Source organism: Parambassis ranga, chromosome 16 (assembly GCF_900634625.1).
Source record: "Parambassis ranga chromosome 16, fParRan2.1, whole genome shotgun sequence".
In the NCBI taxonomy this organism is placed as follows: Eukaryota; Metazoa; Chordata; class Actinopteri; family Ambassidae; genus Parambassis; species Parambassis ranga.
Genome location: NC_041036.1, coordinates 5,814,384 through 5,842,102, shown reverse-complemented (window position 1 = coordinate 5,842,102; position 27,719 = coordinate 5,814,384). Strand labels below are relative to the sequence as shown.

The 27,719-nt window shown below is 42.7% G+C and overlaps 1 protein-coding gene across 2 annotated transcripts in view; it reads left to right on the top strand.

The window, feature by feature from the left end:
* Window positions 1-27,396, top strand: part of LOC114449031 (nuclear factor of activated T-cells, cytoplasmic 1-like) — a 59,651-nt gene extending 32,255 nt beyond the window's left edge. Inside the window, exons 7-10 of one of the 2 annotated variants that reach the window (XM_028426346.1) lie at window positions 1,452-1,507; window positions 3,488-3,620; window positions 9,574-10,233; window positions 25,627-27,396. In XM_028426346.1, the coding sequence (XP_028282147.1) occupies window positions 1,452-1,507; window positions 3,488-3,620; window positions 9,574-10,233; window positions 25,627-25,682 (905 nt within the window). In that variant the 3' untranslated portion in view covers window positions 25,683-27,396. The remainder of the gene's footprint in view (window positions 1-1,451; window positions 1,508-3,487; window positions 3,621-9,573; window positions 10,234-25,626) is intronic. The other variant, XM_028426345.1, reaches the window with a different exon arrangement.
* Window positions 27,397-27,719: the final 323 nt, after the last annotated feature.

Genomic DNA, 27,719 nt, shown 5'->3' with positions numbered 1-27,719 from the left:
GTTTGAAAAACATGTTTACCAGTGGAGGCTGGGGTTGACGTCTTAGTCTAAGGTTTCCCTTCTTGGAGTGTCTCCCAGAGCGGAGGCGGGTGAGATTCCCTCTTGGTTCCCCTAGACGTAACATGAGGAACGCTCATCGCTGTCTGTCTCTGCCTCTGTCCCTTTCTCTGACCTTCTCTCTGTCTGTGCTCACTCTAATTGTCCTTCAACTTTAACAGCATAGTGTGCCACCTGCTTAGCGTCCTCACTGGGCCCTCCATGGTGGTTCTACAGGCTTATCTGTGCTACTACTCCAAAGTTATCCTCTTCACCTCAATCACAGAGAGGCACATTTCTCCATATGTAACTCCTATTTCCCCCAGTTCAAATAGAAAAGCCCTATCTGATCTCTCTACCGTCTGTTTTTCTCTTTGCCTTGTGTTTTAATATGACCATTTTGGAAAGATATATCTACTGATGTTCACTCTCTGAATAATAAAGCTGACCACCCGCCCCCACGACCACATCTCACCAATAATAAGCCAACCGTGACTGGAATCCTTTATTCTTTTGCTCACCACATGATGTGAAAAACATAAAGCTTTTGGGGAAAAAAACAAGGTTTTTACATCTTCCAGAGCTGCTGGAATTCTGCTATCAGTTATTTGGAAACTGACTCTGATCATCTTATCTGATGGCTTCCTCTCTCTCCTGCAGCAAAGGGCAGCATTTCGGCTGCAACTTTGTTGCCATGTTTGTACTTTAAGCTGCCGCTTTCACCAGCTCACATGTAGTAGCACAGTGCCCAATGCTATTGCCTCACATGGTGTGCCACTGACACAAAGGCTGTTTTGTGTCACTTCTATTTCTGACAGCTTTAATGACTCATCGGTTCTGGAAAGGGAAAAGAAAAAAAAAAGTAGTGTGGTCAGTGCTGATTGCCGTAGCAGAGCCCAGAGTGTCTGTTCGCAAAGGTGTGGCAAGAAATCACAGAGAAAACGCAAAGAATGCAGCCTGAGCTTCTGCAGGTTCAAAAACAGCTGCAGTAGCTCACAGGCCTTTTATTGCATGGCAGCCAGGGAAACCTCCTCACCACAACAAGACGGAGATTAAAGAGAAGAAAGCTGCTTTTTTTGTGATTTCACAGAAACAAGCGAGGGTGTAGAACGGAAAATGGAGAATAAAAGCATTTAACATCACATCACTGACACTTTTACAAAACATACAAATGCATCTTTGATTCATTTTGTTGGAGTCAAAAAGTTTGACTAATGAATCACAATCAGTTAAATTACAGAATAAACATTTTATTGTCTAGCTGTTGATGCTAAAAGCTAAAACCACTCTCTTCTTCCAATTCATCTGCAGTTTTTGGCCACCATCAAAGGTCTATCTTCTATCTGTATAATAGTATTTTTAATAGTAATATTATAATGAGCCATACTAAATTATGTATTGCATGTTGTCAACAGATGGGCATCATCTGTGGGAGACAGAAGCCAAAGTTGACAAGGACTCCGTCAAATCTGTAAGTGCACCTCGCCACACATGACTTATTTGAAATGCCGTCTTCCCCTGAGACTTTCTCTCCTTTCCTCTCTCTCTGTCTGCTCCTCATCTGTCCCCTGTAATGATGTAACCTTTGCTAAGGCATTACAAATTGAAGCACAGACAATGATGATTAGCCGATGCAATCCTGAACGGAATTTTCACAAAATCTCTTTACCCTTCTGGAAATAAACATGGGCTGTCATTTTGTTTTTGCATCTACACCGTGAAAAACACACGTATGGATTACAGAATGGAAGCACATACACACTAATGGAAAGAGCCCTGCCAGCATTGCTAGACGTTTAGTTCACAGCAAAGTGTTGCGGTGTGGTGAATTGGGCTTAAACACCTCGTCTGTGCTGGGACTGTGCAGCCAAGAGTGGATCACACCCCTGTTTTTACCTGCTGCTTTTCATGAGGGCCGTAATGAGAAAATAAACCAGCGCCCTTACTTCACCAGGACATGGTCACACATTCAGATTGTGTTAATATAAAACCAAGCAGAAGGGAATGAAGCAAATGTTGTTCTACGTGTCACAGAAAGCTGCCTGTGCTCTGGAGTTAATTAAGATTTCATTGAGGTTCGTTAAGTCTGCTTTCGGTGTGGAGAGAGAAGTACAGGGTCTGTGAAATTTGCTTGTGCACGATGACAGTATATTTTGAATTGCTGATGCCTTTCATCAGCGGCGTCTCATCCTCCCCCTTTCTTTGTAAACTTAACCAAGGCCATTTACACTTTGCACTGAGACTTAAATAAACAATGTGCAGCTAAACACTGCAACTTCAGAATGTTTTTTTCTCCTTGTTGTTGCTGTTTTTGCACTCGGGTAAATGACTTGATTGCATCAGGAGGGTAAATGTGGACTCTGATGTCTAATTGCTCTGTAGGGCTGGCTGATGTGCCGCGGCTAGAATACCAGATGCAGGAAAATTAGCAGGCACGCTAGGCTCAGCTGGGGGTTGTGGTGAGGGGAGGCAGTGTTGATAAAAGACGAGTTCTACAGCGTGTCTAACAACAAGTGGGGAGAGACGGCAACAGAGTTTAAAGTGCTCCGGTCTGCCTGACTGACTGTGTTTTTATTGCTGTCCAGAGCGTGCTAACGTTAGTTGGTTGGAATAGAGAAGGAGAGCCATGTGCATGCACAGTCAATCAGCCACCTGCATGTTTTTTTTCGTCATCATCTGGATTGCAGACTGTGGGTGAGCTCACCTTCAACCCGACCCCCACCCTGTACCTCCCACCTTCCTCAATGCACAGTGATGACCGACAAAAACCTGCTTCCTGTCAAAGTTCCCTCAATTTGGCCTGTTTAGACCCACGCAAGAGTGACAGCTATCCCAGGAATTAGACACAAACTTTTAGACTAATTTGTCCATGTTCCCCTCTCAGAAATAAAGCAGTCAAAGGTTCACATCCGTCCAGACTTGCTGCGGTCTAGTGGGATGGGGAGAGGGACAGACGAGCCTCCCCCATAGGAGGGCAAACGGCTGTGCAAACAAATAAGCCAGCTACCTCTCTCCTCTCATGCTATACGGGGAAAAGGCCAAAGCCCTGGGGTTTTCCTCAGAGACAAACATGGGCGCTGGACCAACCTCATGGGCTCTATAGCAGCATCAGTCCAGACGAGCTCATTTAGACCAGCTCCCAGTCAAGCCTCTTGGAAACAGAGCAGGCCAGCAGCAAAATAAACATAGCTGTTGATTAACCTGTTAAAGCCCACGGGCTCCTACTCATTATAAACTCATGCAGTGGTTACAGTCTTTCAAACCCACTCAACTTCATTTGAACTTTTATTGCAAAGATCCAGAACTCAGACTTAAACTGGTAAACATGGATCAAAAAGCACAAATATTGGAAGAATTTCAAACTTTACAATTAATTTAGAACTAAGAATGAAATCTGAATACACATTATCTCATAATGATGAACTATCTTTTTTTTAATATATATTTTTAGAACTCTATTGTTGTGGAGATCCCACCATACAAGAACCAGAGAATATCCAGCCCCGTGCAGGTTAACTTCTACGTCTGCAATGGCAAGAGGAAGAGGAGCCAGTACCAGCGCTTCACCTACCTGCCTCCAAATGGTAATCATCACCCCTGCCTTTTTTATTACCACAGACACTGACTGACACATACACCCTTCATCATTTAGAGTATTTCTAGACATCTTGACACCCCCTCCACTGCAGTTTACCTCAACCATCAGCGTGTCATGTGAAGTTTGTGTCCATTCTTCGATGAATGTTTTTGGTCTTGGCAACACTTTGCTGTAGCCCGTGAGCCAGAGCACAAGATGTGAGGTGTGTTTATTCAGTAGTGAAACTGCGTTCCCCAGCCGTGAGGTGTACCTGCTGAGTGACAGAGCCTCCAAGCGCTGTTGATGTAGAGAAGTCAATCTCCAAACGACCTCACTTTAACACCCTGCAACACACAATGCCTCCCCCCTGCCGGCTTGCCATACACCTATGAACTGACAAATACACACACACTCTCACACAGACATCCACCAGCTTGTGCTCTGCCTCTGTCATTCATGTAGCAACCTGAAAATCCAGGAATACCTCTGTGTGTGTTTATCATGTGCCCCTGGCCTCAGTGTTTATAGATGGCTTTCACATTGGAATCTGAAGAATGTATTGGTGAAAGTTTAAGGAAGAGTTCAACCTCAGAATTACATTGTAAGCTATTTGTCTTTCACAGTAGGCACAGGTGACATATCAGCTCCAGTATCAGTTTCCAGCATCCCACTAGAATGCTGTTATTTTATCTTGTATGTTTTCAGAGAACGGTGATGAAGCATGTTTGCTCTTCTTTCAGTTAAACAACACGTCCTTTGCTGTTGGCTGAGCCATTGTAGATTTTCTCAAAACACTGAACAACTCATTTTTTGTATTGAAACGATAGCTGCTGAAGGAAGTGATGCTCTCACACATTACCCCCGCCCTTATTGTCCAAACTGGTTTAGGGAATCCAACCTGCATCTGTGCATTTACACGACCTGTGATAACCTGTGAAATCCATTAGATCAAAACAATAGTATCTTGTTTTCATTGATCAGACCCTAATGGGTCTAATGCCTCTGGGATAGGATCCATTCTGCTTTAAATCTACAGCTGTTAATAAGATGTGACGTTTAGATTATCAGCAGATGTGTTTACAGCCACAGGAGATAAGTGATCACGACTTTGGATGAAGCTCAGACAGCAAGTAGAGCACGGCCCTATTTGGAGACGAGTGCTTTGTGGGTAACTGGACCAGTGTGAGACAGAGAAACTGTGGCCATATATAGCCTATCCATTTCATATAGTGTACTTCTACTTTGCAAGCAACACAGAAAGAGGAGTAGTGCCGAGGTTTTCTCGCTGTGCATCTCTAAGTCATTTCCCTGAGCATAAACACAGCTCTAATTAAAAGATGACTTGTTGTGTTGTCTCTTCTGCTGCCAAGTAAACCACAAGTACAGTGTGGACCACACAGGCAGGGCCAATGCCTTGTCGAAGAAGCATAATTATCTCGCAAGTGTTATCACCATGATTCATAAGCTATTGGGTTCTATTTTGAGATTTGTCACTCTTTCAAAGGCACACATTTAAAGCACTGCATTACATATCTCTAAAGACAAGTAACCCATATTTATATCTGTCTAGTAGTACAACTGTGTTGGATAACAGATTAAGTAGAGCTGCTCTGGGTGCATCTCAGAGAGAAAACACACCAACCAGCTGAAATAACAACACAACAATGGAGTCGCAACAGCAGGGTAGCAGTTTTCCATACCACTGCATGCTGTCAGAGACTCGATGTCTGTATTATAAGCTGATCATTATATAGAATCAGTGCTGGTTGATTTAAAGGAATAGCTGTATAGTTCAGCATACACATGCTCTGTGATGTGATTATGACAATAATAGTTTCATGGTTTCAGTAGAAGCAAAGAATGAGGAAATCCTAGTGAAGCTGTTTGCTTTTGAGGGTTTCAGTGTGTGTGTGTTTGTGTGTGTGTGAGTGTCAACAGTGAGTGATACAACCAACGCTGTGGCTAGGTACTCGGGGTGGGCTGGGGAAGAAGACAACCACCCACACACATACACACAGAGAGAGAGAGTTGTCAACACCTTTTTTTGCTCGCTTGTATGAAAAGACTCTTCCGGCCTTATGTCCCACTTCAAGCACAGTTGTGGTCACTGACGTTGTTTAGAGAGAACATTTCTTTCACACTCTGGTGTCTGCTCGTCTATAAAAAGGCGAGCCCAGCCCTTAAAATAGCCTGACTTGTTTGAAACAGCGGAAGGATGAAGCAAACACTCTCTGGGACACAGATGCTAGTGAAAACCACCTTTATTTTCCATTCAGGTCATGTGACCACCGTGTTATTCTTTGACATGAATACATGTGGTTGGGACGCGGCTGCACATCGATAGGTGTAAAACATTTGAAAATGAGTATTACTATATTGGAACTAAAATCTGTTTATAAAATAGAGATAAAGATGATAAAGAGGCCATTGTTGTTCATTTTGACATGCATCTATATAATGTCTCCTTCTATATTAGACTGTTAAATCAGTTCTAGTAGGCAGCATTGGAGCCAATTAGAACGACACACTTTTTATGACAGCTTTATATGGAATATTATGTCAGAGTTGACGTATGTGTTCATAAAAATATTTTTTTTTTCAGATTTGTTGTAAAGTACACAGTTAAGCCACAATTCTTCTGGTCAGTATCTCTTTTAATCAGTGCAACATTTGCTCTTTAGATAAACCATCTGTGGTTTGAGCCTAAGCGCTGCTGTCTGCGATGCCGAATTGTACATACAGCACAAATGTCATTGTCTGGCTCCCAGAATGAGCCCTGCTTTTCCAAGCTCCCTTCCAATCATTCTTGCGTGAGTAGAGACGTGACGTGTTGCTCTTCAAATAAGAAACAGTTTTCACCAACCACATTAGACAACAAACGCCAAAAAAAGTGCTGGCAATGACCGTAGCCCGGGCGAAGAACTTCTCGGAACCCCTTTATTTTTACAGGCCGTTTGGAGATTCCTCTGTAATATCAAGTTCTATTCTTAACGCAAACGGGTACCTACTCCCCCTCCTCTGTGTTGGTTTGTGGTTGGAGCTGGAGAGGAGAGAGTGAGCCAGAAACATGTTCTATGACACATACAGGAAAAGTTAATGAAGCACACATTGTTCTTTTTTGTAAATATTTGCACAGTCATGTTTTTTTCCAAAAAAAAATCGTACAGTGACTGAACTGTTTCTGTCATGACTGCAGCTTTGGGGTTTGTCAGATACACCTACAGCATACTAAGGCCCAGAGTATGCTGGGCGGCCAGATTGCCTACACAGTGGGACATGGTGCACCAGGTACCTTTGAGTTAATGAACTACCACCTGCTCCATGTTAAATGTCACTGCAGATCCATACGGTTAGAACAAGATGAGTTCAGCAGTTCTGATTTTTTTTTTTTTTTTTTTTTGACGTAGATATGAGAATCAGAACCTTTTGCCCCACATGATTTTGTTTTGCTTGTCGACTCTAACAGATACAGACACACATGTACATCCTGATTTCAATTCTCCTCAGAGGAAACAAGTGCTCAATAAAATACCCAGATCAGACCTGATCAGTTTAATAGGAGCAGACAGAGGGAGGGAAAGAGCCAGCAATGGAGAGAAAACCATGTGCGGAGCATCAACTGTCTGTGGGCCGTAACCCACAGGTTGGGAGGAAATAGAAGCCAGCTGAAGTTGGGTGAATCTGTTTTCTCAGACACATAGATGTATCTGGCTGGAGAGAGGACCTGTGTTTATGTCTGTGAGGAGGAATACTCTTGGAAAATGTGTTTGTAACTAAGGTTGTTAGTTATAATGGAATGGATTTCCTCTTTTGCCAATCTTATAATAATCAGAAGGCATACAGGAAAATAATGTTGAAAAGTACAATTTACAATACCCTTTATCTGTCATTAACAAAACTATTATTTTGAAATAGACCTGTCTTCTCTAAATGAACTACACAGCACCCCCTCTTGTCCGCTCCATCAGATGATTCCCCATAAAATAAAATTCCAATATTGCTTCTAGTCATATGCAATAGAACTTGTGATCAGATTTGTTAAATCTTAAGAATTGTATCCAGAGAAAGCTACAGTCATCACCACTCTTTCATCAGTTTGGTTTTCTTTGGTATAAATCATCACTTAGCGGAAAGTCTGGTAAACATCAGTGTGCTTTCTCCAGCCAAAACAATTATACTAGTTAAAAAAAAAAACCTCTGCACCTCTGCTGCAGCTACTGCAAAGAACCCTCCCATGCACACAATAACCAGTAAGAATGCCTTCCTATAAAAAGTGGCAACCTAACAACAATAGGTCCACAGTCTTGATTGTGGCTTGTTTACTAAGGATTTTGGATTGTCAACCTGACCCATACATGAAGTATAATTTCACACTTTAAAAGTTATTATTGATATCTAAACCAATGACACTAAAACTGTGATAATGTTCTCTTCTTGAAACTTTGAAAAAGTCAAATCACACTGAGGAAAGGAGCAGAGAAGAGGAAGACAATCACTGAGGGAAGTGACTGTGAATGTAGTGCCACCATGTGACTCACTTGTTAATCCCTAGGCTGTTGAGAGGAGGTCTGTGCATCACGAGACTAGCCTTAGGATGCTCCCCCAGATACCAAGCCAGGTCCCTGGGCTCTGAGCACAGACAGAGCTGACGTAAATGGGCTCCCTGCTGCGTTATCACTACGCCGCAACTCGGCGCCCCAGAGGCTGCAGGCGCGATTAATGTCTTTTCAAACACAGCTAACAAAATAATAATAATAATAATAATAACAACACACTGAAAAAAACAACCTGCCCTTTTATATGATGTCCTAATGCTCCATTTCCACCCTGCGCCTTGACTATCACTCAAAGGTTCCATTGTGTACACAATCAAACACGCAGTTTAGACAGACATGTTATTTATATTGACAACTGTATGCCTTTGAGTAAATGTCACTTGGAACAAGCTGAACTTTTAATGGTTGGCATCAAACACTCACCACACCCATTAACACATTTTAACAATGTGTAGAAATAGAAACAGTGTGTCCATTGTGACTCAGAAGCATTTGCTATGCATCTGGGTATCTTAACACTGGCCTATTAGTTTTGTGCTGGCACAGTCTATGCATATGTATTTATATAATAACCCAGCAATGAGCTTATAAATGTGGATCCCCTCCCTGTTTTGTAACGTAGTCTATTTCTGTGACTTTGTTTGTGAAGGAATTTTCACTGTCAAGAAAAATTTCTTGACAGTGATGAGTATGCATGGGATACCTGTCAGTCATAACTAATCAGGAAGCGATGCAGACAGTCCGCACTGGTTTACAAAGTGGAAGAGAGCAGGCAGGATGATCAAGTGGGGTCACTGCACTCTCCTGCATTAGCTGAGGTCTGAAGCTTCTGAAACCACAGGCACAGTTCTGCAGCCTCTTAAGGAGCTCAGGCAGCCTAATCAAAATCAAATCATCTCCCCTTTTTCACTCCCTGCGTATCTTTTGGTCCTGAGAGAAACAATTACTTCTGGAGTGTGGAGGAAACCTAGGGGTCCTGGGCTCCTCGAGCAGCAGCAGCAGCAGCAACAGCAGCAGCAGCAGTCCAGTGCTTTAAAGTACTTTTATTGGATATCAGAGTTGGAGGAGAGTCCAAAGAAAATAGGTCTTATTCATTATGAGAGCCAGCTGTGGCTTTCCACACTGATGACTCATCCATTTTTCTTTCCCCCTATTCTTTTTGCTTTTTTTCATGGTGCGGTAAAGATGGGTGGTGGGGGAGGGTTTCTCTCTTAGAGGAATCAGCCAAGTTGACACCGAGCCCATATCCACTGGTGGTTGTTTGTTTGGATTACGGAGGGTACCGCAGCCGCAATTGTGCCTGCTCACTGCCTTACTTGGCCTCACTCGTGCAGTCTTTGCGCCACGTGGATTCCCTGCACGTTTTTTGACATTTCTATCTTTCTTTTTACTTTTCCCCCCCAGTGCCGATGATAAAGACAGAACCCAATGATGAGTATGACACTCTGGGAACTGTGGGACTGTCCATGCATTCAAAGCCCTACTACAGCCAGTCCAGGCTTACTCCCATCATGCCTGTGGCCGATCCCGATGCCTGTCTGGTTGGTGGCTACCCTCCCTGCCCACCGCGCCACGCTGCCATGCCATCATCATCCCCCAGTTCTAGCCCCACCCTGCACGACCTGTCCCCAGTGGCGTACAGCAAGTGCCTCCCAAACAGCCCCACCCATGCGGCACCGCTAGGACCCGTGGTGCACCCTATTCAGGAGACGCCTGGCCACCCTAACCTTGCACACCCATCGTCACCAGACCACAGCTCTTCCCTAGGGATGCTCCACTCCCATGGTAGCCCCAACCACCTCAACAGCCCAGGACCCCATGGCTACCACCCCATCTATACCAACAGCAGCCCCTCATCCTCTCCAGTGTCCCAACCTTCCACACCTGGTGGGCCTGCAGAAAGTCCATACGTCCAGGGGTATAGCCCCACTCAGACAGCTGCCAGCTCAACCCAGGCCGGAGGTAGCTCACCAAGCCTGCTACCTGAGGACACCAGCCCCCCTTCAATGGCCATTACCGTCAAGCAAGAGCCCCAGGAACTGGACCAGATGTACCTAGATGATGGTGAGTATTTTGTTTTTCTAGATGAAATCGTCTTTGTTATGGGCTCATCCATGCCCAAATCAGCAGTTTATATTACACACTACATTTATTTAACACCTATGGCTTATCTGCAGGCTCTCACATGTAGCCGCACCCAGCTGCACCTCTCAGTATTTCCTGACCAAATCCTAGCTGCAGATTTACGTCAGATTTGTTTAATTTTAGACCCCGGCAGATTTATTTGCTTTTGGTGCCCAGCTTGTGTTGTCCAAGTGGTCGCTTTACTTTATAACAGCAAATTGCCTTGATGGGATTTTGAAACAATCTGTCAAAACATCAGAGCACTGAGGTCAGCCGGGGTGCAGCAGAACGAAAACAGTGGCACACGCATAGCCAACCAAACTGTTGACACAACGACTAATGAAGGAAGCAAAACAATGGATAGGGGCTTCCTGCACCGAACCATCACCCCCCCTCACATCATATTTCTGGGAGGGATGTTGGGAGGCAGGAGGCAGAGGCTTTGTTTTCCCGTCTTTTCCCCACGGAGTCGACACCATGTGGCTGTCGTCATCAGGGAGACTGTGGGGTCACCAATCTCCCTCTGGCAATGAAATCAGTCACACCCAAGGGACCATATGGTGGAGTTTATTGCCTCCTGTGTCCATCTCACATTATGTCTCTCAGGTCAGCAACCTGTTATCTGTGCTAGCAGAGATCTCACTTGTTGTTGTGAAATATATATATTCATGGAATGCATCACTGGCATTGTGCCAGTTCAAAATGTCAAAATCCCCCTGCATCCTTAATAGAGTTGAGGGGCAGGGGGGGGGGGGCACCTCCACATTGAACTCAGGAATATCACCCTTCCTGTGCACCTTTTGTTCAGAAGGTTGGTGTGTGTGAATGCACTTCAGATGCACTTCACTCAGCAGCTCTGGGAGCAGAAGGCATGAGGGGACCAGGGGAGTTTTGCTGTGGGACTGTAATTGAGTTGTCAGCATATCTGTCAGTCTTGATGAGTCCCATTAGTCCTCACCTCATAAACAAACAATACCAAGACAGGAGGGATGTCTGTCTGTTGTCAGCTCTATAAACTGATTTCAAACTTTTGTTTTTTTCTTTTCCACAAGTTCGTAGCAGTGCTGGATAGTCTGGAAATTTAATTTGAAACAACAGTGCTCATTTCCAATTCTTTCTCTTTGTTTTTGATAGTTATGCCAGGCAGCAGCTTTTATTTCAGCATTAATTGAATAAAGTGAAACTATAGCTTTATTTTGCATTCTGTAATAAGGTTAGGAAGGGGTCTTTTTACAGTTTAAACTTATACTGAATGTACATAGCTGTGCGAGTGCAGGTAAAATCGTGTAACCTCATTTCTCTCCCTCACCACTCCATCCTTTGTCACTTTAGTGAGCTTGATCTTCCTCCATCTTGGTGGCCAAATGTATTCTACCAGTGATTACAGCTGCATTAGCAACGCCCAAGAATGTGTATTGATTGACCGAGGACAGTAAGGCAGCCCCTTCAAAACCTCAATGTGCTGCCGTTTTGCATCAGTTAACATCTCTGCGCACATCTGTGGTGAGCTTCTGGAGTCCCGGTAAGTGTGTGGTGGTAACAGCATACTGCAAAGGCATCTGCTGATCCCAGGGTTGACCGTATCCCAAGCCCCCTCAAATGAGCCCTAAGCTAAAATAAATAAGATCGGAAGGCGGCTCGCAGGGCGTCCCGCTCCCCGTCTGCATGCATTACCGCTGTATGTTAGCGAGCTAAGCGCTCCATTAGAGAAGGAAGACAAGCGGATGACCTCACCACAGCAGCGGTGATTTAACGTCAGCCGCGTAGAAAAGCGTTCCTCCCCAGCAATTGAGGGCCGGTGATTTGGAGTCTGTGGGAGCACACTTGATCTTCCCCAAGAGTGGTGCACCTCCCACGCTCAAACACTGAGGCCTCCGGCTCTCATCAGCCAGAGGAAATGTGTCTCTGTGGCCAGGCCCAGGTTTTACACAGCTCCCGAGAAATCACTCAACTTATCAACGGTGAGCTACTGTACTGCAAGGGTTAGTATGAAGGGAGTCTGAGATGTAACCCCCCCGACTGCCGTACACATTCCCCGTTGTAAAGTGCTAAACTCCTCCCTCTGCTGTGATAGAACCTTACTAACTACAGTAGTGATGATTCTGGTGTCTGCAGAGTGCTTTTATGGGAAGAATCCAGTTGGCAGTCTGATCGCTGTTGGAGCACCCATTTTCACTCTGTGGCATGTTGGCTCTCACCTGCTACACTCCCGTTTCTCATAGCTGGAAGTGAGGCCACAGATGGTTTACGGAATGGAGGCAAGAAGAGGATGAAACACCCGCTGCTAGAAGACTATGCCTCGTTGCATTGTTGACTCAGTGTCGTAAACAACTCATGGTGGGGCTCACATAAAATCCAAGTTTTCAGACATTTGGTACTTACTCACAGCCCACTATCTGTACTTTACAAGGCACACGGCTGCTCAAAAATGGCAGTCAAATGACATCAGTGTGGATAAGAATAGAATTTATGAAAAGCATGGTCTGCAGCAGTTGCATTAACCCTGTTAGTAGTACTTATTAAGCCAAAAAAAAACCTGAAATGCTAAAATGACGGCATGCTTTGTCATATGTCTGGTGACATCATGGCCCCTCTTGTCTCACACACACACACTTTTAATCTTATTCTTGGCTGTTTTTACACAGTTTTAGAAAATGCAGCCCACATCACACATTGACTTGGAACCCAGTTCCTGGTGTTTATAGGTATTTTGTAGTGGATGCATCTGTGTGTGTTTAGAGCAGTGGCTGGCTTTGTGAGGCGTTTGGTCCTGTGAGGCTGCTGCTGCTGTGTGTCCTGTCTCATTAGCTGCTGCTGTGATGGGTGATATGAAATGCAGCTGAATGCAGCACACAGCAAAAAGGACCTAGTGCTAATCAGTGAGCCAGATTTCTACCAGCTGCCTCTCTGGGAAACAGAGGGCCCTTATTCCCCAAAATAAGAAAAACACAGAGTGCATACAGCCTCTGCTGATTTCTGACATTTGACATATGCGCTCTGATTGCCTTCTGTTACAGGGTACTTTCCCTTGTGATTGTTTCCTACTCAATTCAAGGCTGGTGCATTTGAAACTCTACAAGGCTTGTTTTCTCAAAATGAAAACAGAATTGTTGTCCATTCCCCTTTCCTTCTTCCCTCCTCTGGGCAACAAAAAAAGGCAGCCTAACCTTCCTGAGGATCTCCGTCCACCACCAATGCTTCTGAAGGCAACTCCAGGCATTCCTCATGGAAACTTTTACACATCCTGGCAAGTTGCCCAGACCCCAGGACTCCGCAAAAACCCTAATGATGATTGAGAGCGCGTCCGCACCACGCTGAAAACATGCTGAGTCGCTAACATTGGAGTGTGCCGCGAGGCTGAATTGAAGGGGGGCAGAAGACTGAGAGGATTTAAAAGGGGGGAAGGGTGTTCATTAAAGTGAAGGTTGAAGTGTCTAATGGGACTAACTAAAGCAGCGCTGCTCCTGTACGTTGAGATGGTCTGTATGTGTTTGTCAGCTAGATGTGGAAGCTCTGTAAGTGACAGTAGGTGCTTTCACAACACTCTACCTCTGACCCTCTGGCCTTTTGGGAGCAGGTCAGCTAATAGTGCCCAGAAAGAAGAGCTGTCTGGTAGTTAAGTGCAAGGCCTAGAACATAGTCTCCCTCTATATGTAACGATATCGACGGGTACAAGAAAAAGCAGTGATGGCTTTTTTATTATTTATGACAACAAAGAGGATGTGGATATTTTACTATTGTTGCTATTGCGGCCTTCTCATATCAGGAATCCTGTTTTCCTGGCAGCTTTTGACTTGGTGAGGAATAAGTAAGAGTTTGGGCTTGCTGTAGAAGTTTTATAGTCATGGGAAAATTAATAGGTAGGTGCACACTTGGATTGGTTTTTGAAAGTAATAGACTGCCTAAGCAACTATACTTTTGGGATTAGCAATAGATTAGATTCAATTTCTTCTCATTAAGATTAAAAACAACCGTAATTTTATTGTGTGAATTGAGCAGCTATGGCTCTTATTACCCATTACCAGATACTAATCACTTTAAGGAGATTACAGTTAGCTTGTAAAATGTAAGTGATGTAAAACATCAACTTTTTTTTACTTGATCTTATGAACTTGTTAATTGTAGCTTCATACTGTAGCATTGGAAAAGCACATTGTAGCTCATTGGTGGTTATGCAGTCTTTTTATACACTGCCACAACACGTAGTTGGAAACATGAAGTAATTCTCATAAAGCAGATAACAGTGTGGTTAAACACAGTTTGTAATATGTTACGATGGAAGTGCATTAATGGAAGCCAGAGAATACCGTGGCGTCTTCGCAGTAACAGAGGAATACCTTCGCACTTTAGTGGAAGGTCTCTGGATTACCTTAGCACCCTCTGTTTCCTGTTACATCTCTTTTATCTCTGTCCTGTTGGCTGAATATAAGAGCCTGGTTGTGATCACATTTTTTTTCTCACATATTATAAAACCCACTCAACTATAGACTCTATTGTCCCAGATTGCTTGCAGTTTAGCAAATAATTGTATCTAAGTGGTTACATATGATAGTGGCGATGAGGTCGCCATGCTCGTGCTTTCATTCTTCAGCTCTTTGTTAAACCACTGGGAATATTATTAGTTTTGATAAGTGCAGCAAGATGAATCTGTAAGAATTTGATCCATTTATTACCAAAGCACGTTGGCGTTTATGCGTGTGTGTGTGTATGTGTGTGTGTGCGCACCTCAAACCCCTGGCAGCAGAGCCAGAGGATCTGGTCTGGTTTCAGTCGCTCCGTCATAATATCCACAGTCACTGAGAAAGAATGTGTCTGCTGAAAAACTGCAGCTAAATTATCTAAACAAATTGGGTTTCTTTTGTGTCTGGGATCTACACACGGACGCATTTAGATGAGAGACTTTGATTCTGATTTCCAATGGGTTTCATGTTTCTTTTGAAATTTGTGACGCAGAATGGCTACTGTGAAGATTTATGTCTTATTTTCTTTCATTATTCCAAGCTGTGTAAAAGGTGACAGCCTGTGTGGACCTACTCTATGGTAGACCTGGAATCAATTGTAAACTGGACACCAGTGATACTTATACAATCAAATATAGAAGAGTGAAGCCACATAGCTTCCCTCTCCAGACACATTAATGTCTATTCATTAAAGCTATATTACTTGAGCTCATCATACGTCATGTATGTCTTACAGTTTCTCCTGACACAGCCATTTAGAGGCTGGGTTTATGTGGCTCGCATTCTGAGGTTTAGGAAACACGCGTTGTAAAGCCACCGAGCCACACGGATCACAGCAGGTCAGGACTCAGACAGGGCCTGCGGCTTAGCTGGAGCTTTCCTGTGTATATCTGTGATCGTGAATCTACCACCTCATGCCAGACGTTCTCATTACTGAATCATAACATGACAAATGTCAGTGTGGTTGACTGCTGTGACAGGATGATCACTGAGTGAGTCTTTTCTGAGGTCGTTATCTGTGCAGTGGTGAAAGCTGCATTTCAAGCTGCTTCATCCAAGTCCTGTTTACTTTCTGGTCTACATTAGTTGACCAGACATGCATTGTTCATCACAAGGACGGGGGTCCTGGATGACAGTCACAGATTCTTTGTGGGGATAACTGATCTTCCTCTGAACACCACAAATGCAGTACACTGGGAGAAACCATAAATTTACTTTGAATCTTGGATATTTTCTCCTGGCGTTAGAAAACTATGAGCACATGGAAAACTCATACAGCGTACTACACATACGACAAGCACAGTTGCTGAAAAATAAAACCCTTTTCTTTCAAAAGGGAGGTCAGAGGTCAGGATCAGTGTCTGGACAGCAGCCCTGGAGCTTGCTCAAGGACACTTAAGCAGTCACAGACAGATGAATGTGGTTCAAAGAGGGGATCCTCCATTTGGATATAATAACACACAGTGAGCTGCTTGCTCCTAGCAGTTGTAGTCAGAGGATATAAATACCTGCGGCATCAGTAAACAGGAGCAGGTCTCCATCCCAGACCACTTAATAACAGCTCCCCATCTGAAATTCGTTAGCTCAGTGAAATAGTATCCTGTAGCGACGGATGTCAACAGAGGAGTCTGGTCCAGCCGGGTGGGATGGGGAAAGCCGTTGGGTTTTGCAACTGTTGGCAGAGTTCTACTCTCCATCTCCTCCATGTGCAAATACCTCAGAAAGTACAGAGTTGTAGAGATGAGGAGGAGGAGGAAGTGGGGGAATATAAGAGAGAGCTAAATAAAAATGCAGATATAAACTTTGTAAGAGTGAGAGAGGAATCTGTCACAAGACTATAAACTAAATGCCCCTTTATAGCTCACTGATAAATAATCTAGACAAGTTACCACAAAATCACGGAATGAGCAGAATGAGCATGCCCAAAAATATCATTATCCTGCCATTCAAGAGCTTGAAGTGAGGCAACTGTAGAGTTTCTTGAGGATGTTTCACTGCTCCTTCAAGCAGATTCATCAGTTCTGAACTGAAGAAGAAGTGAACCTGGGAACTGATGAAGCAGTGAAACATTATCAGGAAACTCTACATGACGGATGACGGAAAATCTTCATCAACCAATCATGTCATTTTTTAGTTAGTGTCCATCTAAAAGTGTATGTATATATGATTTTTTAAGCTTTATTGGTGGTATATTGGTTACTACACTCCACACTATAATGGGCCCATGAGTTTTTTTAGATTTTGGGGTCAGGAGATCGACACGATTTCATCGTGTCCTCACATCCGAGAATATTCAGCGAGCATGAGAAGAAGCAGGTCAGCCATAGAAATAAAGGAGACAGAGACACAGACAGACTAAGAGAAAGAGGGGAAAATCTGAGGTGGAAGAAAGTAGCATGCAATCTTGGTGATTTTCCCTGGCAGCTTCTCCCATTGCCCCTGTTCTTAACACACACACACACAGACACTACGTGCTCCTTTCTCAGCTAAAGCTGTTAAAACCAAAACACTAAAAGTCAAAGGAAGAAAAACACAGCCCAAGTTAAAGATCACATTTTCTTCCTCTCCCAGCAGTGACTGCTTGCAGCGCAGAGAGTTACCAAGCAGTGGGTGTAGGGGTTTACTTCAGGGGAGGGAATGATCATAACCACTGACCTGTAAGTGTCCTACTGTTGACATGTGACCCATGGCTGTTATAAACCTCAACTGGTCCCCCGACTCTTTGACTGTACTCAGTTGAGCTCAGTTCTGCTCAAAACAACATGCTGAAAAATAGGTAAATCCTTTTGTAGCCTTCTTTGGAACAGAACGCACTGAAGAATCCAGCTACTCATGTTCTGTAGCTAAAGAAAGGCAATTGTGTGGGACTTATTTTCATTGTAAAAACATAGAATTAAGGGTCTATTTAAAGCCAAATTATCATCATTTGCTTAAACCATTTAAATGCTATAGTATTTGTGCCTCAAGTTATCCAAACCGTACTTTAAAACAATAGCTCAACTTAGGACAGGACAGAAACACCCAGACTTTGCAGTTATAGGTCATCCCTTCCATCCATCCCACCTGCTCCATTGGACTCCATTTTTTTACTACTGAGCCAAACAATCATAGTCAAGTGACCTATATTTTATGTTTGTGGACATGTTGGGTGTGAGCCATGAGATGCAGCTTGAAGAAATCTAGTCACTGCACCAAAGTTGCAATTCTTGTTTAATCCAGCTGTGAGTGATTTACAGCTGTTGGACTATTCAACATTTGGACAGTAAAGGTATTAATCATGTGCATCATAATACATAGTTTATGTCAAAAATGTGTCAGCATTGATTACTGATGGTAAAAAGTGCAAGTACAAAATTTTAGATAAACTTTTCATTAATTTCATTAATAAGTTGTAACTAATGGTAATTTTATAGCTATTAATAAGAAGCAGTGTCCGGGTGTGGAGAAAACTCTTTGTTATGCTTTAATTTGCTATTAAGCAAAAAGCATTAGTAAATTATTTATTAACTATTATAATAGCCATTATCCACAACACTGAAAAAGAACTTCCTCTTCTGTTAGACCTATTAAAACTGTTGGACCCTCTACACTGGAAGATGGGCTAATTCTTCCTTCTCATAGTAAATCAGGGTTGTGAAATCTGCAGAGAGTTGCAGTTGGAAAAGCTCTGCTCCTAAAAACACGATGTGAATGAAAATGTCACGTACATTTTAATTAGATCACTCAGATTTACTGCACAATGGAGTGAAAAAGCAGCCTCTTGTTTCTGTTAAGGTATTCAAGGTTCACGGTCGCTCGCTGAGCCACAAACTCTGTAAAATCTGTACGGTGAGAAACAGCACGAACAGAAGCAGATTTACAGGTGGCAGACACTGTCTCCGTCTCACCTGCTGTCTCACCTTCGACTCTTCCTTTACATCTGTACAGTTTCCAGATGAATGTGACTGTGTATGGTTGGAAAGGAAGTCAAGTGTCTCCCAGACTGCCTCTCTCCACCTTGCAGACTGTTTTATTTGAATATATCCACGTTGTGCCCTGAGGAGACCTCCATCTCTGTGTCTTTGATTCCCTGCAGGTGTTGAGGATTTAAAGTTGTACGGCAGCACTTACAGTCAGCACACAGACTGTTGATCGGATCACTCTCAGCTTCAGAGTTGTATCACTGGAGCTCCGCAGGGATGTTTAGATGAGACAAGCTGCATACTTGTGTGTGGCAGAGGCTTGTGTTAACAGCTTATGTTTTGTTAAGGGTATGTTACCTTGAGTGTACTTTAAAAAAAAAGAAACCCTTGGCCCAGCTAAGCAAGATGCTGAATCAGTGCAAATGTAGTGACCCTACAGACCTGCATTTAGCATAAATGACTATGGCATCCTTCAAAAATATTACCGCAAGCGGGGCTAATGCTTTTTCATGGATGGGTTAACCAAAGACCGGGACATGCTGCTGCACTACACACTACACAGACACTACACAACAGGAAGGAGCCTCTGTGAGCCATCTATCTGTGATGGATAGAGAGCAATAAAGCTCGCACTGAGGTAAGCCTTTTTGGACGGGGAGGACATTGTTTCTCTGCATATAAATAAATAAAAACCATTCTGAAACCCCACATTTCAGCTGACAGGCAACAGGTGATTTAAAGGAGCCCGCTAAAAATGCAGTTGTAAATCGTGGCGTACGCAGGTGCACAGCCAAATTCTCACCCTAATGGCTGCAAACCTACTGTAGCATGATTGTTTCAATATGCTCATATTTTCACATTGTGTGCCATGTTTGAAACCAATGAAATCTCGAGCCGTCGGCCTCTCAGCCTTTCCGCAGTGAGCATACGTTTCTAATTCAGAATCAATCACAGCACGTTTATCAGATGGCTGAGTTATTTTACCATAAACCCATCGGTAATGAGCCGTACAGAGGGTTTTAATCTGTCTCCTTTCATATCTCAGTCACAGCGTTGTGTGTGTGTTTGGCTCATTTTGGTGCATTTACAGTTCTTTGGTGTTTGCTTTACACGTCTATGCTTCGCTACTTGTGTGAAACCGAGCTTTTGATTTCACAGTCTTGAGTCATCACCCGTGCACACAGAAGCTCTTTAGTTTCTTACTTTTATGTTTTCTTTTTGATAAACACTTTGATTGTCAAGTTTCGTTGTGGTATTCTTCCACTGCAGCAAAATGAATGCAATCAAGCTGAACCGTGTGATCATAATAACTGAAAGCTCTGACTTTTGTGCAAAACATCCAGGCATCTGCACTGTGACATCACGTCAATCGGACATTTTAGGCGGTACTATAGCATCCTTTTCCTTCTTTTCAAGTTTATTTCCTTATGTTGCGCATTGTGGGGCAATATTGTAGATAAATAACACAGCATTTGTTTCATTTTCTGTATTGTTAACATACTTGTTGACAATACAGCCTGCAACAGCACACTGAATATAGAGAAGTCAGTGATGAGGGCACTGGAGAGCAGTTCCTACCATGTAAACACCTCCCTCCCCCCCTCATCCTCCCTGGAGACCAACCTCGAGCGAGCACGCCCGTGGCCTCCTGGGCCTGGGAGGAAATGAGAGGAGGAGGAGGAGGAGGAGGAGAAGAGGGAAGTGGCAGGCTCACAAAGAGAGACGGAGTGAGGTGAGATAGGGAGAGGCACACCAAGCGAGATCAAACGCAATGGCTCTGCACTGCTGCGGCCAAAACAAGCACATCAGTGCTGCGGCTTTCAGTGAAAGCTGTTGTCTTTAGATGTCTAATTTGGGAATACTGCTGTTTTTTTATTGTTCTGGAGTCTTTCTAGTAAAGTTGGCTATGTGTAAGTGATTGTAATCTGGGCTTAGCAGACACCTAAAGTCTCCTGGGTCAGGTCATTTGGTTTGGCAACATGTCCGCTTCATCTGACTACAGAGAGCTGTAAATCATATCCTCTAAAAAAACAAAGGCACATCAGAGACTCGCAGGTGGAGATTAGAGCTCCACTTTGTCTCTCCGCATGAGGCTCGGAGAGAATGTCATCGTTATTTCTCAAGGCCGCTCCAGCTCTCTCATTCAACCGAGCCAGGAGCCCTTGTCTAAAAACAGCAGCAGACGTATTGATTGGAAATCTGGTCAGTGACATCAGAGCACTTACTGTTTACACTCCACACTTTATTTCTTCTTTTCTTCATCTCTCCAAAAGATAAGTCACTTCTTCTTGATATACAGACACCATCATAATGTTTTTTCTTCTTCGTCTTCTTCCTTTTCTTCTTCTTCTACTTCTTCATATCTTTTTTCTTCCTCGTCTTTGTCTTTATTTAGATTTGTTTCCTTATAGGGTCACATTATTTAACTTCCTTATCTAGGGGAATGAGTATACTTTCTGCTCCTTTCACAACATGACCTGCTTCTCTGTCTCTTTTTTCAAATTAAGCACAAATCTCTTTGATCTTTACTTAGGCTACATTTAAGCATAGTTGACACTGAAGCAAAACCAGTGCATCTTAGATTTTGATGATCTTCATCTACTATTTCACAAATGATTCTCTTACTGTGAATCTGAATGTAAATCTTCAATATGCTGCAGGGCAGTTACAAAGCCTCGGTTCTCAGGGTAAACTCAGCTTTGTCTTAAATAAACTCTCCCTCTGCAGCCCTATCTTTTGTTTTTTCTCCTCTCCAGCTCCTCTGTCAGTTGTGGAGACTGAGTGTTTCCACATGGGAAAGCCTGGGGCTTCACACATCAGCCTAGCTGTGGGGATGAAATATACTGTCTGTACATATCATCACATCATTAGGCCCAAAGGGCTCCCTGCAATGGATTAGAGGCTGTCTACCTGTAAGGCTCAGATGAATTCATGAAGCACTTTATCATGATGAGGCCTGAGTGGAACGTTTTGTCTCCTTCCATTTGTGTTTATCTGCAGGAATGATGATTGTGTCTCCCTCCGTTTCACTCGCTCTCTTTCACTTACTCCATCTTGATTTTCTCTGTCTGTGTCGGACATGTGTGTGTTCTGACCTTTGACCCCTCCCTATTTTTGACGCTGCTGATTATGAGCAGAAGATAAGTGACGTTGTCCGAGCCTCTCCGTCCAGCCGCTTGAGCCGTGCGTGGGAGGCTGCAAATTGTCCATTAAGTGTTGCTGCTGAGGCTGAGAGAAGATTTGATATAGTGGGGAAACAAAAGTAATATGTACCAGGAAATTCAATTGTCTCTCTCCAGCAAGTTTGAGCTTTAGTTTGGCTTCCCCACCAAATCAATTTCACATGAAAGCACGAGTTCAGTTGAGGTTTAAGTGTGAGTCTGTCCTGCAGCCTTGTCTCCGTAGCTCCTGCACAGATTTCTTGGCTGTGTTTATCGGTGTTTACATGAAAGAGCTTCTATGACTCAGACCAACTTCCTCACATGCTGCTCGGAGTCTGATTGCTACAATAGAAGGAAGTTACCTCTGCTTTCTCATAAAGCTGATATGGTACTACAGGAGGTACAAGTAAGCATAGGAAGCATCCCCCTTTTGCTGCGGTGTGAAGGTCCTTGACCCTGACACAGCTGCAGTTTATTCATGTAGTGAAAGTACAAGGAGTTCAGGAAGGTGCCCTCCACTTTTTTAGTATCAAGAGACTTCAAGTGAGAACAGAAGTAGCTGCCAGGAAGCTGCTGTTACAACCTTGAGTTCAGAGGTCGTGTTTTGGATAGTCAGCTGAGGGAAGACGAGGTAACGTGAAGTCACTCCGCGTCAGGCTTCTGCCGGTCAGACCTGATTTGACTGAAGGGGATCGCGTTACGGCTGCAGGAACCTCCAAGAGGCTCTCAGGCCTCGAGGTACTGCGTCTCTTCAGACCACAGGGCATCCTCTGTTCTCTGAGGAAGCCTGGCTGTTATCGAACCCCAATGCACAGCGCTCTCCTCTAACAATGCTAACTAAATCCCCAGTGCAGCTCGGGTTCAACTCGCCGAGTAGCGAAATGAAGTCATAACTCCTGTGCTTGAATTTCTGGAGAAAAAGGAAGCCGAATCATAGCACCATACTTTCTTTGTTCTCATATCAGAGTCAAAAACAGTCTGTAGACTTTCACTCTTCTGTTTGGAGGGCTATATGTTTGGGGTGGAAGTCATACTGCAAAATGAATATGAGACCCTCAGACGCCTTCCTGATGGTGTTGTTTATAAGAAACTAAACATCTAAAGTGCTCTAAACATTTGCACATTACTACATATGTACACAAAGTCATCATTTAAATCACATCTTATTTGATTAAAATTGTTCCAAAATCGTGGCTTTTTGCTAATGTTGCACCCAAACATCTGGAGGCTTTCTTGAAGCTCTCATGCAAACTTGGTTATAACCAGGCATTGTTGAAGTTTGTGAATGTGCGTGGTGCATACTGGAGGTAGTCACATTAGACATTACAGTCAATATAGACAGGTTATTTCAGAGAGGTCAGCGTTTATTCAGCCAGCAATCACGCCCAGTGCAGACAAGGGTTTAGCATCGAGCCACGCTCCCGGCCAAGTAACACTGGTTTGCCCTAACAAAGAGGCTGAATTGTACATTGAACTGCTCAGTTAGGTTGGCATTGCAGTAAAGCAGCACAGTCATATTTTTGTGTCACTCCCACACCTGCCTGAAATAGATCACCCAACTACCCTGACTTAATTTAAAGTCCTGACAGGTCCGGATTGTCAGTTTTTGTGATTGTGCTGGCAGCGCAGCTAATAAAAGATGTCACTCTGTTTAACTAAGAATAACTGGGCAGGTTTTTTTTTTTTTTTTTCAGCAGGGGAATATTTGGAGCTCAGTTTTCCGCTGCTTTTGTTTATTCATGAGAGGGTATCCTCCCAGTTACAGCTTTCCATTATTAACCTGGGCAACTGAAAAAAGAAAAAAAACAAAACAAGTTTCCAGTGCTGTTGAGAGGGATGCCAGGGCTACTTACTCTATGTAGCATAGAGAGATCATGAGTGGAAAAAAAGGATGTTTTATTTTTTCAAAAATTACACCTCTCATGATGAGAACAGGTTTACTGATGAGATCTTGTACCCACTCACATTGTGCAAGAGGCTGAATATTCGAAGCCAGATTCCACTCAGAACAAAATGTTCCCCAGCATGTCTGACTGCCTTCCCCTTCGCTAAATATTTGTGGTTATCTAGTCCCTTCATGGAAGGTGAGACAGACACAAAAATGCAAGCGAGTTAGTCTTAAAAGGAAAAACAGAAGCATATGCAGTGACAGAAGTGTGAGATCTGATCCTGGATCACCTCAGCACTTTCTGTGAATTTAACTAAATGCATGATGTGATACGTTCACTCACCGTCATTACCTGTGTGTGTGTGTGTTTGTCATGCAGGTTCTTTACAATTTCTTCATTTCCCAGAAGTTGTTGCAACCAAACAGCAACATAAGCTACCTCATTAGGTAGCTATAAATAACATCTTGGTGTTGTCTTGTGGTGTAACAGTTGGCCACATCCTGTTTCTAAAATTCTCACATTGCTGAAAGTGCACATACGATGAAAACACAGGGGCCAGGGCTTTACCTTTCTCTCTTTATCACTTGTTTCTGCAGAATGGAACATCACTGGGCATGCCAATGGAAAATATTAGTTGATAAAGCGCTGCAAAATAACACTACAGTTAATATGTGGGCGGAGGAAACATCACTTTTTTTTGACTGTGACTGAAAAGAAGAAAGGAAGCCACTGCTTTCAACATGAGAAAAAAAAATAAATGCTGTTGGGTTTTCCCATCTCTTTTTCAAAAGTATACATGAAGCTGTTTTCTCACCGTGGCTAACATTAAAGTTTGATCAGTTAATTGTAACATGTGCTCGCACTTCCTTTATGCCCTGTGATGCCCATGACTAAAAATAACCTCAGCATGTAAATGCCTGTTTAGCCCGGAGCGGAATACGGTTGAAAACAGCCAGCATTGTTGGCACAGGTTAGATTTTTCCAATGGGAGTTCCTCCTGTTGAGGGAGGTGAGTCCCAACCAACCTGTGCATGTGTCTGTGTGTGTGTGGATAGGTGGGTGTTGAAAGCAGGGCATGCTGTTATAGGTCCATGGCCTACTTCTTTTAAATCTGTTACACTTTTGGTTGGAAAAACATGTTTTCTTAATTTAACAATGAAGCACCAAAACAGTGTTAAAAGAACTCCAAATTGTTTTCTTCCACTGTTTTGCTCTGGAATGGCTTCACCATTTACACAACAGTATCTAGTGATAACAAACTGCAGGCCCACTCAACCTCAGAGGTGGGTGGACTTCCTGTCTCGGCTCCGACGGTGGTTTTTAACCAGACTCTTTCTCTCTGCATCGGCCAGGCGTTATCACAGCAAGCGCTAAGACTACGAAGGTCTCGGGGTTCTCGCCATCATCTCAGTCACTTCCCTCTGTTTTGCCAAAGAACACAGAGCAGATAAAGGCAGGGGACTGATCCCTGTCTACCCGACTGTGGGAAAAGCGCGGGCACAGGAACTAGAGCAGGAAAGATGACTTAAAAAAACAGATGCATGTATGCAGTCGATACGAGTTAGTAATGACATTAATATGTTTGGATTGCAGCTACTGATATCCAGCATTTCTCAACTTGACCACATCTATGCCAAGTATTCAGTGTAGCTGTGTCAGACGTTAGACCATATTCAGGAAAGCTTGAACCATTCTGTAACGTTACAACAACTAATTCTTTTTATTAGCACTACTTTTTCTTTCTTACATATTTGACTGACAGCTACATTGACTCACTATCCCATCTTGTGGTACAAAGTGGTATTATATGACGCTACATTCCAGTTCTAAGGGGTTAGCTTGAGACCTGAGTTAGGCAAACTTGATGTATTTTGTATTCTGGTTAATAATGATCTTCTCTCTCTCTGTCTTGTTTCCACAGTTAACGAGATCATCAGGAATGACCTCTCCAGCATTTCGGTGCACACTCATGCGTAGGCACTCCTGGCATCTTCTGCAGCAACACATATTAATACAGCATCATCAAACAAAAAGAGGACAGACAAAACCTACAGATATAGATTATGAAGAATGAAGTTTTGACCAGGATCTGTCACCTGACCAACATTTATGCCATCATCTCCTCTTCACTCTTACACTCTCGCTGAAGACTCAACATTGACAATCACTGGCAAGCTCCCATTTGAATAAACAGGTGAATGTTTTATTTAGAAAAGAAAAAATAAAAGGGAAGTGAAATCAGGGGCAAAAACTTGCCTTAATTCACAGCAGATGTTCTTTAGTGGACCAAACAGCTCAATGAGACTGAATTACCCCATCTATCTTTAACGAATGACAATCTTCATTTCAATTGTGTTCTGTATGTTAATGCATGGACAAGTTAATGGGGACAATAAGTGTCAAGCTTCATCACTATGGTCCATTTGTTTGTGCAGTCTGTCCGACAACCACCAAATCAGTGCCTTACAGCAGTGATACTGATGACGGCAAACACAAGCAGCAGTCACACAAAATGCAAATGGTTCATTGTAACCCAAAGTGGAAAATTTTTATATGACATTTTTGTATCATTTCAATGATTTGTTTACAGGGAAACAGAATAAAAGGCTGGAAATATGTAGGGAGTATGTGAATAGACTAGAATTGTATTTTTCTTGCTTACTTATTAATATCTTCGTTCATTTATACTGAATGTTATGTATGATATTCTTTTGTATAAACATGTATTTTAAAAATATGTATGCCTTATGCTTATATCATGCAGTTTACTATTTAGTTTTTCCATTTGTCTTCCCCTGATATGATTTTGTACCTTTTCTGCAACCCTGCATTATGCTTTTCACCTTAGTGCCTATTTTTTTTTATTACCCTTTCCCCCTTTCTTCCAGTCCTCTATACCCAGATCATGACACAATGATGCAAAGACAATCAGAGGAACATATAGTACATATCCTATGACAACAGCTCCTAGTTTGCAGGAGCTTATAAGAAGCAGGTGTCAGAGTTTTCTTCTTCCCCAGCTACAGAATGAACAACGGTATGCTTACCTGCTGAATTTAAACGAGAACAATCTAGGACAATAAATGTTTGTCTGTTATTCCTTGCACTGCAGGTTTGCATGTAAATAGACACAGGGATAATCTATGGCTCAGATTTATTCATCATCTGGGTGCTTTTTCTGCGGAGTTGGCAGGACTGTTATTTTACAGCTGGCAATAATTGATCTGAGTAAACCAAAGGATTTTATCTTTGGTGAAATTATTGTCCAAGTTTCCCTCTTTCTGTCAGACGTTTTTTTAACGCAGAGCGGTTCCTCGTCTACCCGTTCAAAAAGCAAAAATACACAAAAAAAAAAACATTATGCACTTTAACGTAGAAACAGATTTTCTTGCCTCCAGACCAAATATTATAGACTGATTTCCAGTGTAGTGTCACAAACTCCTTCCTTCACACAGCTGCAGTCTTTTCCATGTTACCTGTCCTTTGGAGCATGCACAGCATACTGACGTTGGGAATCATTTAGCTGATAGTACTTTCCAGAGTATAGCTTCTTAATACATTTTTTTGGGTCATATACTATAATAGCATGACTAAACTGTATGAATAAGGTTTCTATTTTGTGCCTTACTCTCTTTCTTGGCTACAAACATTGTTGCAACTCTGTAATGCTTTTCTCTGTAGGCACAAGGTGAAACATTTCTCTTTAATATGAAATATTTATGAAAAATGAAATGTGTTTTAAGTGCATTTAATGTGTTCTCTAAAAGGAATTAATAAATGGCATAATGGTGACCATAAAAAACAAGATGGGGTGTTATTTTTTTATTGTTTCATATTGTTTTTTATTGTTTTAGTAGAATTTTTAAAAATATTTTAAAAATGAAATCTTAAACCTAAAGAAATGTTGATATTTGATATATTTAGTAAAATATTTTTAATATTGTGTTCTTTGTTTAAAGGAAAACTAAGATTACACACACACATAATTTAACATTTTAAATTTTTACAATTGTT